At 39.0% G+C, this 17,158-nt stretch overlaps 1 protein-coding gene across 12 annotated transcripts in view; it reads left to right on the forward strand.

Moving 5' to 3' along the window:
• Ebf1 (EBF transcription factor 1) overlaps positions 1–17,158 on the forward strand; it is a 405,540-nt gene that overhangs the window by 285,389 nt on the left and 102,993 nt on the right. For 6 of the 12 annotated variants that reach the window (XM_021240444.2, XM_087194903.1, XM_021240454.2 and 3 more), the window contains one exon: positions 14,005–14,138. In XM_021240444.2, coding sequence (XP_021096103.1) covers positions 14,005–14,138 — 134 coding nt within the window. The remainder of the gene's footprint in view (positions 1–14,004; positions 14,139–17,158) is intronic. The other 6 variants (XM_021240448.2, XM_087194905.1, XM_021240431.2 and 3 more) reach the window with 1 other exon arrangement.

The following is a 17,158-nucleotide window of genomic DNA, read 5'->3' on the forward strand; positions in this document are numbered from 1 at the left end:
CAAGTGCACAGGGCACAGAAATAGATCTTCATTGAGTGAACACGGATCTGACCACTAAAGATGAAAGCAGAACCAGGTATTAATAGATTTTTATTCCAATCTGTATAATTAATCAATATTTTACACACGAACCTATGCTCCTGTGTTGCTGGCTGATTTAATTGACAGTTGTAACCAGCAGGACACCAGCTGTTGAGATCCACGTTCTTCATCCACGGTTCTGGGCAGAAATGTAGCTGGGAATTTAGGGAACCAGAAACATGAGATTATAAGGTTGAAGCCCCTCTCAACACAGCAGCCTCTTCCATCAACCTTGGGACAAAGCAATAAAAATGTGAAGATGCATACATATGTAAAATATGAACACATAGCAATATACTTGGAACATTATTTAGAAGAATGATTAAAATTAACATGATTGGGCTGAGCACAAGCCTGTAATCCTATGACTCTGGGAGGCTAAGGCAGGAGGATTTTAAGTTCTAGCCCAGCCTGGGAAATTTAGAAAGATCCTGTCTCAAAATAAAAAATAAAAATAAATGACTGGAGATGTAGCTCAGTGGGAAGACCCTGGGTTTAATCTCCCAAACTCAAAACAAAATAAAACAAAACACCAAACAAAAAAACAAGCAAACAAAAACTCTCATAAAACCATGATTGGTGCAAATTGAGGCTTTTCTTTAATTCTTTGTTTTTCTTTACCCATTTTTCTTTTGAGCACAAGTTGGAGAAACCAACAAATACCGAGGCCCTACTTGTTCTGGGCCTGCAGCACATGCTTTTAGGCATATTATATGTGGGATGGTGGGTGAGGGGGTGTCCCAGCCAGGCCTAAATGTGCTTTATCATTTCTTGATAGAAGAAGAGAGTGTATCTTTGGTCTGTCCTTGCCAGTATCTTCTGGCTGAATCACCAAACCAGCTGTGCTTTTATAGTAACTATTATGGGCTGCAAATCTATAAAGTCAGATCTCTATACCTTTACCTTTCAACTTTGACAGAATTCTAGAAACTCTTCTTGATTTGGTTAGCTAAAGGCCCATAGAATCCAATCTTTGTTGCTCAAAAGGAAAACAAAAGTTGGGGAAAATATTAAGGAATTGTTTCAAGGTTCCTTATTTGTTAATCAGCAAACTTGTATTACTTATACAGTTCATGCAAAGTTCTGTAACAAATGCCATAGAGATGGACAACATCTCTGTTTCCACACTGAAAACGAGAGGGAAGAAACAGTGCCTTAACTTTACAACTGTGACTTCTCACAGTGTTGCACTCACTGGTGTTAGATGTTCAAACCTTGAGTGTGTGTTTAGCAGGCCAATTTGTAACAATAGAAGATTGGTAGTATTTTCAATGTTCTTGTGTTTAAATTGGCACCTGTGGTATTATGATAGGATGGCATTTTGTGAACTTGGAAATAGAATTGAGAAGGGTTTTACTATAATTCATATGTGGGTCTGAGTCTTAGGGAGAAGATAACTTTCCTTGGAAATAGAGTAGTAATAGTCTATAAAGTTAGTAAATATCCATCCTCTGTGTTGGGGATAAGAAGTTATACAATTATGATTTTATGGACTTGGGCTGTATTTATATGATTGAAGTGAATATTTTAGCCAAACTGAGCAAAAATTTGAGAAAAATGCCAAAAGTGAAAGGAGGTTTGGGGATTTGAAGTATTTGGTTGTGTCAATCAAGTTGATTCTCAAGAGTTCCAAGTGTAAGTGAATCTCAGAGATCCAGCTGCATCATTTGTAAAGTGGATTTAAGAATAGCATCTGCTTTCTTAGTGCTCAAAGTTAATATTAGCAATAATAGAGATAATATGTAAGTAAGCCCTTGAAAACTTAACAATGCTAATCATCAAGCGTTAGATTCAGTTTGTGGATGAGTGAGATTTCTGTCTTCTGGAGAAAACTGAGTGGTTGGGTTGATCTGCATGGATGCATGCCCACTTGTAAATATACACAGGTAGATAGATAGATAGATAGATAGATAGATAGATAGATAGATAGATAGATAGAAGTTTAAATACAGGTTCAGAAAGAGACAATGAATGAAAAAGGCAGGAGGAGTTGATTAAAGGGTTTGTATTTTGTAAAAGGGGATAGAAAGAGACAGCTTTGCCTATGAGATGGGTCTTTCTGGCAAAGAATTGTTTGGCTAGCAGTGTGTGAAGTAACTTTCCAGAAAAAGAAATGGTGGGAACATGCCAGGGATGTCAGGAGACAGTGGGTTTGAAGAACCTGTCATCATCATCTCCATTTTTTCTTTCTTATCATCTCCTCTTGCAACCAACCTTCTTCTCCTTCTTTTTATCTTCTCCCATATATTCCTTCCTTACTTCATGCAAGGTCTGTATATGGATTAACTGATAGTACCCGCACAGCAACCTGATGAGCCAGGCTCTTTTACAATTATTATTCCCAACTAAAGGGGTAGAAACTGAGGCTCACGAAAAGTGATTTTCCCCCAGCTTATAAGTGGCAAAATTGGCAGGTAAGCTCAAGGCTTCCTGAAGCCAGAACCAAATCTCTTAACTGCCACTGAATCCTGCCTCCTGGTTGGGAGAGCCAGGAAATAAACCCAGAAAGGGAAAATCAGTCAGGCTCTTGAGGTAGATGATCTTGTATCCTAACTTTTGAAACCTGGCATCTGAGCAAGGCTAACCTAAATTCGTGTAGGTAGCCTGGAGTTTGTACATAATTAATAATCAGTTAGTAAGACTGGATCGCAAACAAGTTTGAATGTTTGCTTTTCACAGTCCAAGTAGGAAAGACTAGACCCCAGAGAATTATTTTTGAGGAAATTGAGTCAGTATATCCTAAACTCTGGGTTGTCCTATGGAATATCCTATGACAAAAGTAGAGTTCCCACCCTTCTTTGCTCATCTTGCATGGATACCGTTGATGATACACACCTGTGTTTATGACGTCACAGATCATCACCACGGAAACATCTGTGCTATAACAAATGCTGGATGGAAGCATCACTGCATGTGTCAGAGAGGAGAGGAAACTGGTTCAAAGTGATAAGGCTCTCAGTAATGAAAGTTTGCTCAAACACACCAGTAATAGCAGCCTTGGTTGTGGCGAGATATATAAGCAGAACTATTTGGAAAAGCATAGAGCAGGACTTGGGCATTATTAAAGGTTGGCAAGGTTGATTTTGAAATACTGTTCACATTCAAAACACGGTTTCCTTAAAAAGTTACTATCTATGCCGTCTTGCTTGATGACAATAGAAATCCTTCAGGGGCTGGAAGCCCTTCTCCCAAACTGCTTATAGGAAATCTTATGCATAGCAAAAGAAGGCTTGCTGGAGACTTCTGTGTATTTAGGAAGAGACTTTCAACAGAACAGAATTTTCCCTATTGTTTTATGTTCATTGCTTGATGAGTCAGTGGCAGGATTAGTTGTGTGGCTACAGAAATTGATAACTAAAAGATGATCTTGGCCTTCTGAGGATTTAAGTAAGTTATACACTGGTGGATCATGGATGGAATCCAGCCTTTACCCAAATATAGCAATGACTTGAATGTTGAATTAGTTAATTAATTACTTATTTATTTTGATACAGTACTTACTATGTAGTCCAGGCTAGCACTGAACTCACTATGTAGCCAGGATTGGCCCTGAACTCATAATTCTCCTGCCTCTGCCACTTGAGTGTTGTTATTATAGGCTTGTTCCACCATGCCTGGCTTGCATGATATTTTAGCAAATTATGTATTTGCTGGTAACAATTAAAATTTTAAAAGATTTTATACAAAAATCTAGATTTATAAATTCCCTTTATAATCTGAAGATCTTGTAGTGCTGGATCCATATTCTTAAACGCCAATAGTTAGGTCAAACCCGAAAATTGTGTCTCTTTGGATGGGGTGCACACACTATATTTAGCCATGATTCCCACTGCTCCTACTGTATTACACCTAGCCCATTTCATTAACTTAACTTCCTGCCTGGCCCTACTTTTGTGATCCCTGTCGGAAGAATTAGAGATTTATTATTCCTAGCACAATTTCTGGTATACAGAGGGCACCCTGTAAAGGGCAATTCTGATTAGTCTTAACCACTTATAGGCTCAGTTGTCCAAACTTGGTCCTCAGTTCATTATTGTCCAATGCAATATGGAATATTCTATGATAATGGAAGACAAGGATGTGCTAACCAATATTATTATAGGTACTAACCATTGAAGCTATGGACCACTTGAAATGGTTGCTAGTATGATTGAGAAAATAATTTTAATTAATTTAAATTTAAATTTAAATTTCACGTGCTAATGGCTACTGAATTGAGAAAAGTAGATTAAACATTGGGCTTAAACATCCAGTTCAGTATCCTGATTTAGACTAAAATGTGCAGGACAAGTATTAGACGTGTGTGTGTGTGTGTGTGTGTGTGTGTGTGTGTATTAGCCATATCACAAGAGATGGCTTATGGTGGCCTCTATTGCTTAGGTTCATCTGTTTCCAAAAGGATAACCATCCCTTTTTACTTGAGTAGAATTCTTGTCATCTGAAGGAGCCAAAACATATGTTTGAGAGATATGTGTATGCACATTCCTACTTATAAATAAAGTCATCTTACACTTAAATGGGGAGTTTCACTGCACTCTATTCCCTGGATGTTCTAGCCAAGAGCCAGTGTGGCTTATGGTACTATGGAAATCACTGTTAAATCTTTGTTTTATATTCTCAGAGCCGAAGCCCCACAGGCTGCCATTTTGTGGTTTTCATTATGAATATACTGAACGTATCTAATGATCACATTGCTGTAACCCAGCCTCCAAGTAAGACCCTAAAAGGATCCTTCTCCCATACAACTTATTTATTCATTCTCATGTTGTTTGCCCGGGCAGCTTATTAGTGCCCTTTTTCACCAAACCTTGTGGTCCAGCCACCCTTTGTCTTTGTCATGGAGTTGGAAACCCCAGAACCATCTACCAAGGTCTGGCCTTCTAATTCACTAGGCTCTACCCCGAACCCTGCCCTGAGCCCGCTGATATATAAGTTCACTACCTTTAGGAATAATGCATGGGAGGACAAAACAAACATCAGCTTGCTTCATTCAAGATGAAGCTTTGGATCACAGCCCCTCAGAACCCCTCCCCCCAGCAAAAAAACTTCCTTAAAAATATAGAAGACCTAATGAAAATGATAGAGGTATTTGTTGTGGCTAGTCTGTCAAATGGTAACCAGTGCCCATCCCCTTGTGAGGAAAGAAAGGGCAAAACATACATGAATGTCTTCTGCTTGGGTCTATCATCCAATCAGAGTTATACACCAACTATCATCAGGGTTAAATTCTGCTGAGGGCATGCCATGCCTTCCTTTTCTGTCTTGTGGTAAATGTCGATGTACACCCCTGTAATGGCAGGGAATGGAATCAGACCTAGAGTTCAGTAGGAAGAGAAAGACAGAACTCCGACTGGAAAAAAAAAAGATTCTGCATGCTTTTAAATTTCTTACTAGCAAAATTCTTAACAAAAATGTTTTCTAGAGAAAGACCAAGACAATATCAACAGGGACCAACTAATCAGATGTTTAATTAACTGCATGCATCTATATTTTTAATGCTGTATCTAGTCCTGCTCCCAGACATAAGTAGACTAAAAATTCATATCCAGATAAGCAAAGGTGAACAGATGGAGCAGAGTTCAGCATAAAGGTTTAATCCTATCAGGCCGATTCCTGTATGGCCATCTGGATAATCCGGCACACACATTCAAGGCCTGTTAAAAATACAACTCCAGCCAAGATTAACGTCACAGATTTTCCACTAGACTTGCCTATATTTGACTTTATGATTTCCTAGGCCCAGGAAGACTGCTTTCAAATAAGGACTTGAGTATTCCTTGAAGAAACAGTTACATGATATTTTGTTGTTCTTTTTAAACCTGAACATTGTTTTTCTTTTTCCCAATATGGGGTGTCCATTTTTGGAGTTATTCTTGTTACCTTTTCTACCCTGGTTTTTATTTCTCAAACTTTTCTTACAACAGGATAATAAGGAGAATTGGGATAAAAATAATTTTTACATGAAAGTGTTCCTTGTTGGGAAAAAATGATTATTTGCTTATTGTGTAATCAGAGGCAAGTGAATTTACTATTATTTTAACAAATGTCATAATTGGACACATGAATAATTCATTCAGAGTTCTCTTACTCTCCATGACAATTTTTCCCTATTACTTTGTGATAAAGTAGCTGACAATCATAGAACAAGGGGAAAAAAAGAGAAAGAACTGATTGTAATATTTGCCTTTAGTTGTTGTAGGATTAGTATTTTGTATATTTTAATTTTGGATTGGCATATCAGACACAAGGTAGAAAACAGTATATTCACTCCTCCTTGAGTTTTAAAATTCTGAACTTCTGCACCACATTTAACAAACAATTTTTGCATATTATGAAACAATGCTATGTTGTGTGTCATTAAATCAAACAGCCTTCAACAAATCTTTTAAGTGCAATTTAGAATTTACAGGTACATCAAAATGTCAAGATTTTTCACTGCTAAATTGTTAAATAACCCTGCAGAGTAAACTTGAACAGAGTTCTGGATCTCAGACAAATTCAGAAATCCAAAAGCACTTGGCACTGGAATATTTCCAATTAAAGTAATATTTCAGTCCTTCCTTTTCTCAAGTGCTACGTCCACCAATTGCTGAGGTACTGTGCAACTCTAGAATAAAATAAGAAAACTGTAAAGTAAGCAGGAAGTAGGGAGGATTCGGGCTTGGGCTGTACTTAGCAAATGGTGTAGTTAGGGGCTGAAAGCTGTTTCTCTGTGTGTGAGTACATCCAGACATCCACCACCAGGTTCACTCTGCCTCGATGCAGATGGACATCAGAGCAACATTTCCATCCAGCGACTATGAAGGTTTTTCCTTTCCTCCTTTTCTATGGGGGCCATTAATGCTGTCAAAGCAAAAGGTTTTCTTGCCAAATGAAGTCACTTTGGAATAAAGGATGAAAAACACTTGAAATTCTCAATCTCCTCATTTAATATTTAATAGGTTTAATTGCATCTGTATCAAGAAATCTCTATATCATGGGTTACATTTCTCTTTAAAGGGACAAACACCACACATACACTCAGAGAGGGACAGAGAGACAGACTATCACATACATGCATACTTATAAAAAATGTGTGATGCTTTTCAAAGTAATATTTTGATATTCTAGTGGAGAGGGCAATAAATGCAGACCAGTAAAAAAACAAAGTGAAATAAAACCCTTATAAACAATAAAATGCTTAACTGCATAATGGAATTATTGAAGACAATAAAAGAAGGCAGAAACAAATTTCTAGTGACTCAAATCAAAGCAAGAGCATGTGTTACAAAGATGGCTATACCTGGAGGAGGAGACCATCAAATTCATTTGCTTACATACCTCCTGGAGCCAGTGGTGATTTTAGTGCTGTCAAAGTGAAGCTGGCACCCACTAGCATGGAGCTCAGGTTGGGTATTATAACCACCACTGGTTTCTAAGGCATCCAGTTGGCTTCTCTACATGGTGACAATGTAGAGGGTCAGTGTCCCAGTTATCATGCTAGTTTAAGGATCAAAGCAAGTAGGTTTGGTGCTACTGATCTATGAGCACTTGGGCAAAATCCTGGTTTTACTTAAAAAAAAAACAACCCACCAAAAACAATTGTTCTGAATGGGAGAAGCAAGTATCTGTACAGAGTTCCAGTGGGGCTACTTTGTGTCCCCATCAGCTTCTGGGACAGAATTGCTCACTAACAAAACATCGCTAAAACCCTAAAACTGAGCAGATAAAAGAGAGAAAGGCCTGAGATTTTATGAGATCACAGATATTCCATAGATGTGAGCTGAGTTCATGGGTTTTACAATATTTTCTGATAAGTCCCAAAATTAGAGACAATTATGGTAAAGCCAGTTCCTCTGTCTGAAAATTATCTGAAAAGTTTCCAATTACTCTTCATTCCAAGCAAATGAGATCTTTAAAAAAGAAAACATTCTACTTTGGAAAGAACTGATGCCATAAGCTGGACACGTTAGCAAGCAGCTGAACTGGAAGTCCTTAGGAAAGTTTTACAATGGATGATACAATCTGAAATGAGGAGACGATAGGCTATTCTAGAAAATAAATAAACCCTGGTTAATGAGGAGCCAATGATGGTAATACTGATGATGGAAGCAACTAGCATTCTGTGTGCCTGACCGACACAGTAAAGCCAAACACAAGGAGATGTTTTCTACGCATTTTGCTGGAAGTCTGTGAGCTATCACCCATGTGGAAACTACAACTTGGGTGAGTGACTATTTCAGGGATGCACGAAGTGGTAGATACAGAATTTTAACAACTGGAGGACTAGGCCGTTTTTAAATACATGTTAAAAATCAGTGTGCCATAATATTGTCATTTAAACACCAATAAGGGGAAGTAGCAGCACGCCCACCTCCACTGCAAGTCTCAGTTGTCTGCATTGCACAAATACTGATTCTTAGAGCTGCCATTGCTCCCATACATTGCACACAATCAAAATGGAATGTGACCTTTTGTCCGCTTTGAAGTGGAATTTCATATTGAGATTTCGAACAGGATTAGGGATTTTCTAAATTTGTACATTTTACCAACTAATAGAATATATTCCTTCCAACAGGAATGGGGGGAAAAGCCAAACAATGCGTCTCTAATCAGCTTCCATGAAGTGACATCAACTGTCAGCAAAACCTCATGTGGGGGATGAGATATGATAAATGCTGAACTGGGGTCATCTACAGTATATGGCTTCCCCAAACAAGTGAGGTATTGATCATAGCACAAAGGGATTTCAGAGGCAAAGGCAAGAGCAGCTCAGGACCCTGCTGATAGCCACACACACCACTAATTCACCTCAATGGCAGGCACCTCTGAGCTCAATTAACCCTTATTCCCAAGGCCACCTATAAACTCCGAGGTAAACATGGCTCTCCTGGCCCTTGCTTTCTATCAATGAAATAGATCATTTCTATTGGAGGCCTAGCTTATAAATTCACCTTGCTAATAAAGAGCCTGCTGCTTCTGTGCGTGTGTGCAGGCGTGCGAATCGTGTACCATTGATTCTGTAAATCAGAAAATTTTAAAGTGCCGAGGGCATCCATGACTTTTCCTGCTTTCCGAGCCTATTGGAAGAAAATATAAATGCTGTGGAGGTAAAGCAGGTGATAGCTATTGTCCCCCGGTGCAATTGTCTGCACACAGAACATGAGTTGTTAAATATGTACTGAAGATTGAACGATTTCTTTCTTTTTTTAAAAAAATTTAATTCTTCCTTCTCTTTCCAGTCTCACCACAACCATTGTTCAGAAGCAAATTGGAAATCTGGTAATTAGGCCCTGACTCACAGTGTAGTATTAAAGTCCTGAGCCAAAGTTCAACACCCTGAAATGAAATTTAAACCAATTAATCTGTTAGATTTTTATCGCTTGTCCGTGTTTTCTCAGCAATTCCCCCAGCACGTGGCCTTTGATCAACTCTCATACAAACGCTAAAATGTGTGCCTGCTGCTAGCAGGATGGGAATGGCATTAACATGGTACTCATAAAACAATCAGAGCAGAGAAGCCCTCAGACAGGCAGGGCATAGTAATATTTAATAAAAGCGCACACATAATCTTCAGAATTAGCATTTTGTGCCTTGCAGTACCTTTGGGAGAAGAGCTTTTATTTGTGGAGTGATCATTATTATAACAAAGAAGAGCTACCTAATAATTTCCACTTTAACTCTGCAATGTGCCACGAGCATTTCAGAGCCATTATGCTAAACTGGTGGGGTAATCATGTTATTGTCATAGTTTGAAGGAAGGAAAATCTCCTCTACTTTGGTGGCTGGTGAAGGGTGGGGGAGGGATTAAAGAAAAGAGGCAAGAAGAAAAAAACCCTAAACTTATTTTTAGTGAAATTTAGAACCAGAATTTGGCTTGTTGTCTGGTGGACAGAGTGTAGAAATTCATCCATGAGGGAGAAAGGCTCTTTTATTAATTAAATCAAGAATTTACTGGTAAAAAAATACTTTTGTATTCAGCCATACCCCCTCATTCCTCGTTCTATAATATTTTCTTGGAGATAGAATTGTACTGATCTTTACATTTCTAGACTGAATTGAATGCTTTTACAAATCTTTTCACTCTCAAATTCTGCTGAATCCATCCACCACCGTGACTACTAAAAATGGTCTTTCTCTGTCTTCCCTCCGCTTGTCTCTGGGTATCCTGAGTGAAACAAAAACAAGTCCCCGGCTTCCTCTGGTGTTCTCTGTGCATCCCCAGACAACACCTGTCCAAAAGGAAGACAGAAAGAGAGGCTCAGGGTCTACAAATCAGCTCTGCTGGTTTTGGGTAGTTTGTTGACTTTTATTATCGATTTGCTGTTAAAAGTCCAACTGTTATCAAATGTTCTGCTGTCATTTAATCTTTTATTATAGCCTATTATCATATTGTGTGCTCATTGAAAAAATTCGAACTATGTAAATATCAGCAGAGTAAAACTTAGCAGGCTTCCTTTTCTGTCCACACCCCTCTAGTCACATTGCCTTTTCATAAGGCAGTTGGTGGGCAGTTGATGTACATCCTCCCTTCCACGAGTTCTAGCATAGCTGCTTCACAGATGACTAAACACAAGTGCATATACACACACTCATGCATATATTCATTTATATCATTTTAAAAATAAGCAGGATCATACTATTTTTTAGCCTACAAATTACTTCTTTCACTTACTAACATATTTTGACATCTCCTCATGTCATTTCATAGAATTTTTCATCCATTCTAATGAAATTCTTCATTCTTTACAGTATAGAGGTACTGTGATTTTTAAAGCACTCTCCTTTTAGGGACACCTACCTGTTAGAAGTTTTTACTGTCAGTCTTGCAATTAACATTGGGTACCTGTAGTTTTGGCCACAATTGCAAGTATTTCCTGGTCTGCTTTAGTCTGGCAGATTTGTTTGTGACTGTAGGGTAAAAGTATAAAATGGCAGCCTATGAGTTAAAGCCAGCTCAGAGACATTGCATTCTTTAAAAAATACTGAATTAGTCCAACATTTAAAGATTGGGAAATTTCATGTAAAAACTATGTTCCTGGCTTCTTTTGAAAGATCAGAAGGCTAGAGAATGCTGGCCCTGCATTTGCACGGGATTGCCAAAGGCTGGAGCTGAGCTTCCTGGCCAGCTTTCCATGAGGCCTCATTCCCATGGCTTTTCTGATGCTGAGTGTCAGCAGCCCTTTCTCTCATGCCTGTTCTGACACCTGAGGTGCTGCGTTCATTTGTGTTTGTCATCTTGTCCCATATGGATCTATGAATTCTTAGTAACAGCTCTTGGGGCTCATTCCTTTTAGCTATTCAGAACATTTTCTGTTTTGCATTTTTTGCACTTTGGAGTTCTTCGTTTTGGGGGACTATCGCGTGCATGGTTGGATGCACGGCATTCTGGACCTCTAGCTATTAAATGCCAATGGCTTCTCTTTGCCACCGTGTCTGTCAGTGGAAAAGCCCACAAATCCTTTATGTCTTTTGACAACTTGCCAGCAGGGAAGGACCACTGAGCTTCCTCTAAAGACAAATGTGAGCTAAGAGATAGGGATAAGTGGCACCTTGAGAACTCCTTGGCGTGTAAACTTAGAAAGAGCTGCACGATTTAGCTGCTCTAAGAATGGCCTGTAGCCTGTGCAGGAGAGAGAGAAAGAGCTGAATATGGAGGTAGGGTGACAGAAGAGTATGCTGCTCTTCCTGGGCCACTTCCCTCAAGACTTTTTTCCTCCAAAAATCTAAGAAGATGATGTCACATATTGTTTTCTCATTAGGTCATAGCTCACTGCTCTTTCATTCCTCTGACTAGTTGATATATGTGTTTGAAAGTACACACAGACAGACACACACACACACCCATACATTCCACACAACAAGTGAAAATAAGATAAAGGAGTTGGGTGTAAAAGCAGGAGGTTGTGACTGTCACCACCGAGCTCTTACTACAGGAAAGTCTCTCTAAGGTGCGCAGACACACCCTTCAGGCTCCTCTTCTTCAATGCTGAGAAGCCTAGAGGAGATATTATTGATCTAAATGAATACGTCTGTTCACTAAAAGAGGAAACATTGACAGAAATCCCAAAGTTAATATAGATAGTAAGCATAATGACCATTTTTCAGTCCATGTGTGTAATCACAGGGTCAGCATTCAATGATACCACTGGATTCCTGCTTTGCTACTAGGCTGGATTATCATGACTGATATTCCATTAAGCCAATATCCAGTGTTTCTTAGAAGTGCCAGATAGGTAACAAGACCATTTCTATTCCACTCTAGCAACAAGCATATTGAGTTATAAATTAAAAAATAACAGTTGGGAGATAGTAATAAAATGTTTTAAAATGGCTTATATTTTAAGAATTTTAATAGTGTTAAATATTGTTTATATTATAAATTGTTTGGAGGCATACATCATATTTTACCATTGTTTCAGTATTTAAACATTTTTACTTTTAAAGAAAGCTTTTGTTTTAGAAAAAGTTTGCTGCCTGTGGAACACTAATCACAACCCCTATGTTTGCCAAAACTGGACAAGAGTTTTGAAATCAAGTCATAAGTCATTTACATTTTCTTGAGTAATTATTTTATTTAGGGGATAAAGTGGAGGGGAATAAAGTCAACCGAACTTCTTGGTTTTAGTTGCAGATGCATGGCTATGAGTCCAGCCAATATGAAATGTTTAGTTTGGATGTTTCCAAATTTCTCCGTACAATTTTTAAAGATTAATTTGAATCAGAATCAAAGCCATTCTACTTGTTTGTGTGGTGGCACGTGAGCAATGCTCCCATGGGGATGGGCTTGTGTTTTCTTTCAGTCTTGCAAAAGTTAAAGCATGACTTTCTGCCAAATTTGACAAACTCCAATAATTTTGCCAATTTTTACCCTGTTAAAATTAACTAGTGCTCTCATTGGCTTCAATGCTCAAAAAAGTCAGTCTTGAATACTTAATAAACTTTTATTAAAGTGAAGGGCCTCATTCTCTTTTCGTATACAATATCTCCCTTACTCTAGACTTCTGCTTTGTTGCTGTTTATAAAAGTAATCATGAGAAAAGCAGCATGGTATTCTGGAGTCAAAAACCCTCAGTGGTACCAAGGTGCCCTAGGAGAGATTTCAAAGGCATAATCCAACAATTGCATTTATGCCTAGCAATTCTGTTGAAAGTGTGCCATTCTCATTAGGCAAATCACTTCCAGTCTGTTTGGAATTGCAGTATTTGCAAATTATTTCCCATCTCCAAGGGCCATTTAAAATGGAAAGAGAAGAGATATGAAATTTTGAAAATGTTGTCCTAGGGTTTTATGCCTGGGAAACACAACAAATCAAAGGTCATGGGGAGCCCTGCCTCAGCTATTTGGTTACATAACTCTCTCTTAGTGACCTGTGCTCTTTGAATCTATAAAATGGGATCCATGACATTTATTTGAAAAAAGTTGCAATGATTTTTAACGAGGAATGTTGCTATGTTAGTGTTACAGATGGGAAGCACGGAGCAAGCATCATTCCTACTCAGGCCTGCTCCCTTTCTTAGCATCTCATTGGTCAGAAATGTTTATCTAAAAATGTGTAAGCTTTCTTTTCAGGAGATACAGTTAATTATGAAACAGTTTTATAAGGTTTCCAGTACATTCCAAAAAAGTCACCCAATTTTAAAGAATCCCTAGTATTTCATAAATTCAATTTTACTTCTGTGTTACATTTTATGAGATTTTAAGTTTGCCAAAGATCTGGGTAAAATGTATGTTTCTTAATAGAAACAATGAAAAGAATGCTTTTAAGAACTGAAGTTGCACCCTTAGGTTTCGAGTCCTAATGCAGCTAGGAAATGCTGAGATCTTGAGGGACTTTCTGTTCTTAAAAAGATAAAAGATTTTTTTTTCTTTTTCTCAAGTCTCCCATCATTAAAGTTTGGTTCTAACAGCCGACTCCTTCTCTTTTTCATGTGTGTTGAAAAGCAGCTACTCCCTGTATCAAAGCCATCAGCCCGAGTGAAGGATGGACAACGGGAGGTGCGACTGTGATCATCATAGGGGACAATTTCTTTGATGGGTTACAGGTCATATTCGGTACCATGCTGGTCTGGAGTGAGGTAGGTGTTGTCTGAACATTAATATCTAATAGCTTGGTGTAGTTGAAGATAGTGCCTATGCTTGAATTTCTAATAGAGTGTGTAGAATTTAGTGGTGCCACCCTGGATAGGCTGGCTCTAGTCTGTCCATAGAACTTTAGGAAACTAGGAAGGGTGAAATGTGTTTGCCAGGAGGCAGCAATTTCTATTGGAATGACTTCCATCCTCCAGTCCATGATCATGGAGGAAACTTGTTTCATAATTTGTCCTCTTGGGTTTGCCATGGTGTGGAGGTCTTCTTGTATACTAGAAATTGCAAAGGAGATGCAAAGTTACGAAAAGTATGGGAAAAGCTATACAAACTTTAGCAAGGGCGTAATCTTGGATGTTCTGTATGCAGAGTCGACTGTAGCCAGTTTTCAAAGAATATCGTTCAGGTGACAGTAGTGATCCAGGTCCAGGTGGTTCTCCACTTATGCAATGACTTTTCATCAGAGAGTGAATACTGCAATTCACTGAGGGAACCTGCAAGAACCCAGGTCATTTTTCCGCTCAAGGAATTTATAGCCCTGGAGAATACCTCAGGGTGTGACTGCAACCACATGACAATGACTGTGTTCTGTTTGTTCAGCACTGTGATCATTATTTTAACTGCAGTTTGACTTTTATGGAAAAAATTAGCATTAACTTCACAAAGCATAAACATCACCATTTAGAGATGTCATGACAAACTTGTCTTTGCTTTCTAGCCTAGACTTCTTAGCCAGCAGGATCAGAGGCCCTTTTCTTTCACCCACCAAAGTGTAGACTAGAAACAGTGCTAAACGATACAGGAGACCGTAGTGCATTCTCTCCACTTGCTTTTTGAGTATCCATGTTAACTGCTATACTTTATTGAGACTTACAGTTTGATAGGTAGTGTGCTGACCTCTCTACATAGATTATCTCACTCTTCTCTCTATACTAAGTAAATGCTCTTAGATGTATCTTTTTCTGATGAGGATTCTGGGACTCAGAGATAGATAGTTACATAATGAGAGAGCAGCCACTCAGTGCCCATAGAGCACAAGTGATAGGTATACGGCCACACAAGAAACCAGAAGCACAGCAGGAGCCAGAACCTGGATCTTCTAATTCTACCTCTAGCTGTCCTTCCATGACACCAGTCTGGTTCATGAAGATGTGTGTGTTTCTCTTTAGGGTCCCAAGTAATTGAGCAGAGAGTTTAGACTGTGGTAGTCGTGCATGAGTCTCCAACAAAACACCCACAGCAGAGCCTGCACTTCTCTTAAAGCTGTCTATGTGCACTTCTCACCACCCGCAACCCATTCATTCGAACCCTTGCCGGCTTGTGCAGGTGCTGCCTTTGTATCTCCTTCTCAGCCAACAAGAGTTGTGCACTTGGCTGGAGAATCAAAGCTTTGAGTCTGACATGGGCTTCTCAGTCCGTGCAACTAATTGTTATTCAAGTTGAAATACTGCAGGCCAGAAAGGTGGTCCAAACTCCTCCTGCCCACTGCCCTTAACTACTCACTGGAACCACTGAGGTGTGACTGAGGACTGGCACACACTTGGCCTATTGTGATGCCAGCCTGGTGGCTTCATCCTGCTGCAGACCACAGTCCTCACAAAGATAGCCTCTCCCTGGTCTTGTGAGCTATAGCTTCATCCCTTCCTATACTCTTTCTGTTGCTTTCCATGGAATTTGGAAGGAGGAAATAATAAATCTAATATTTGTTCCTTCTTCTTGTCATCAGAGCGAGGCTGCAGGGGGATCAGAATGGGCATTGAGTCTTACTGACCTTCTGAGAAGGGGGTGGGTTCCTCTGAGCTTCCTGTAAAAGCTCGTGCCCATCTTGACCCAAGTGGACTCCACTGGATGTGGAAAAGGGGCACATCAAGAAATCATTCGCTTGCTTCTCTATCTCCTCACTAGCCTTGACAAGGTCACTATTTCACTTCCCAAGTGTAGTCCTTTTTTTTTGGGAACAGCTAAGGGAGATTATCATCTAATTTAGATTTATTCAAATTGCTTTAAAGTTCTGTTTGCATATAGCAAGACTGATAGAAATGATAGGAAGGAAAACCCACCGAAGCAATACTGTTGTCCTCCTCCCTCTCCTCTGCCTCCCCAGCCTCTGTCTGTGTGTGTCCAGAGTCCCTCTTCATCATGCCCCAGAAGTCATGGTGCTCCCCCAGGAGGTGGTGTAGGGAAGCCCCGATTCCTTACCATTCCCTCCTCCCCAGCTGCCCTCATTTGTGGCTGTGTCCTAAATCAACTATGACCCTATTCTGGAGGAGACTGACTGTGTAGTTTCCCCAAGTACCTGAGTAGCTCTTCTTTTAAATTAACCAAACCCCTACAGCATTAGCAGATGCATATCTGGATAAAGAAGTTTAATGTGGACTGTTACCCTCACGATGTTCTGATAGTCAGAATATTGCATCTCACAGAGATGCACCTTTTTGTATGATATTCTAAACTATTTCTATTTCATACAAAATATTTAGCAGATACAATTTTCTTTCCTTTTTGTGCAAAAAGCATTTGGTACTGCCTAAAATTCATTGTATAATGGTGAGAAATGGAGAAGTGGCTCACACTAAGGGCAATTATATGCAGGCACTTTATGGGTATTACTTCATTTAATCCTCACAAAAGTCCCATGTTAGACACTCTAGTTATTTTAAGCTTACATATGAGTAACTGAGCCTCAGAGAGGTTAAGAAACTGGCATAAGGCCACACAGCCAGGTAATACTAGAGATTGGGTTTGAACTATAGTGTATACTTTGAAGAAGTAAAAGTTCTGGTTTATAAGAGAGAAAATGGAGTTTGAAGAGAGGGAAGAATGACAAAGGAAACAGAGACAAAGTGAAAAAGTAGTAGAAAATAATAGTGGTACCAATAGTAGTAGTAATACGAGTTTTTGCTTTTAATCAAATAAAATGAAGTGAAGACCTTATATTTAAAACAAAAAAATTTCCCATTAAGTTTATTGGTACATTTTAGGTGTAAAATACAGTTACATTCATCATTGG

This window comes from Heterocephalus glaber, unplaced genomic scaffold (assembly GCF_053883595.1).
Source record: "Heterocephalus glaber isolate CG9 unplaced genomic scaffold, H.glaber_assembly_v1.0 deba00001606, whole genome shotgun sequence".
Taxonomy (NCBI): domain Eukaryota; kingdom Metazoa; phylum Chordata; class Mammalia; order Rodentia; family Bathyergidae; genus Heterocephalus; species Heterocephalus glaber.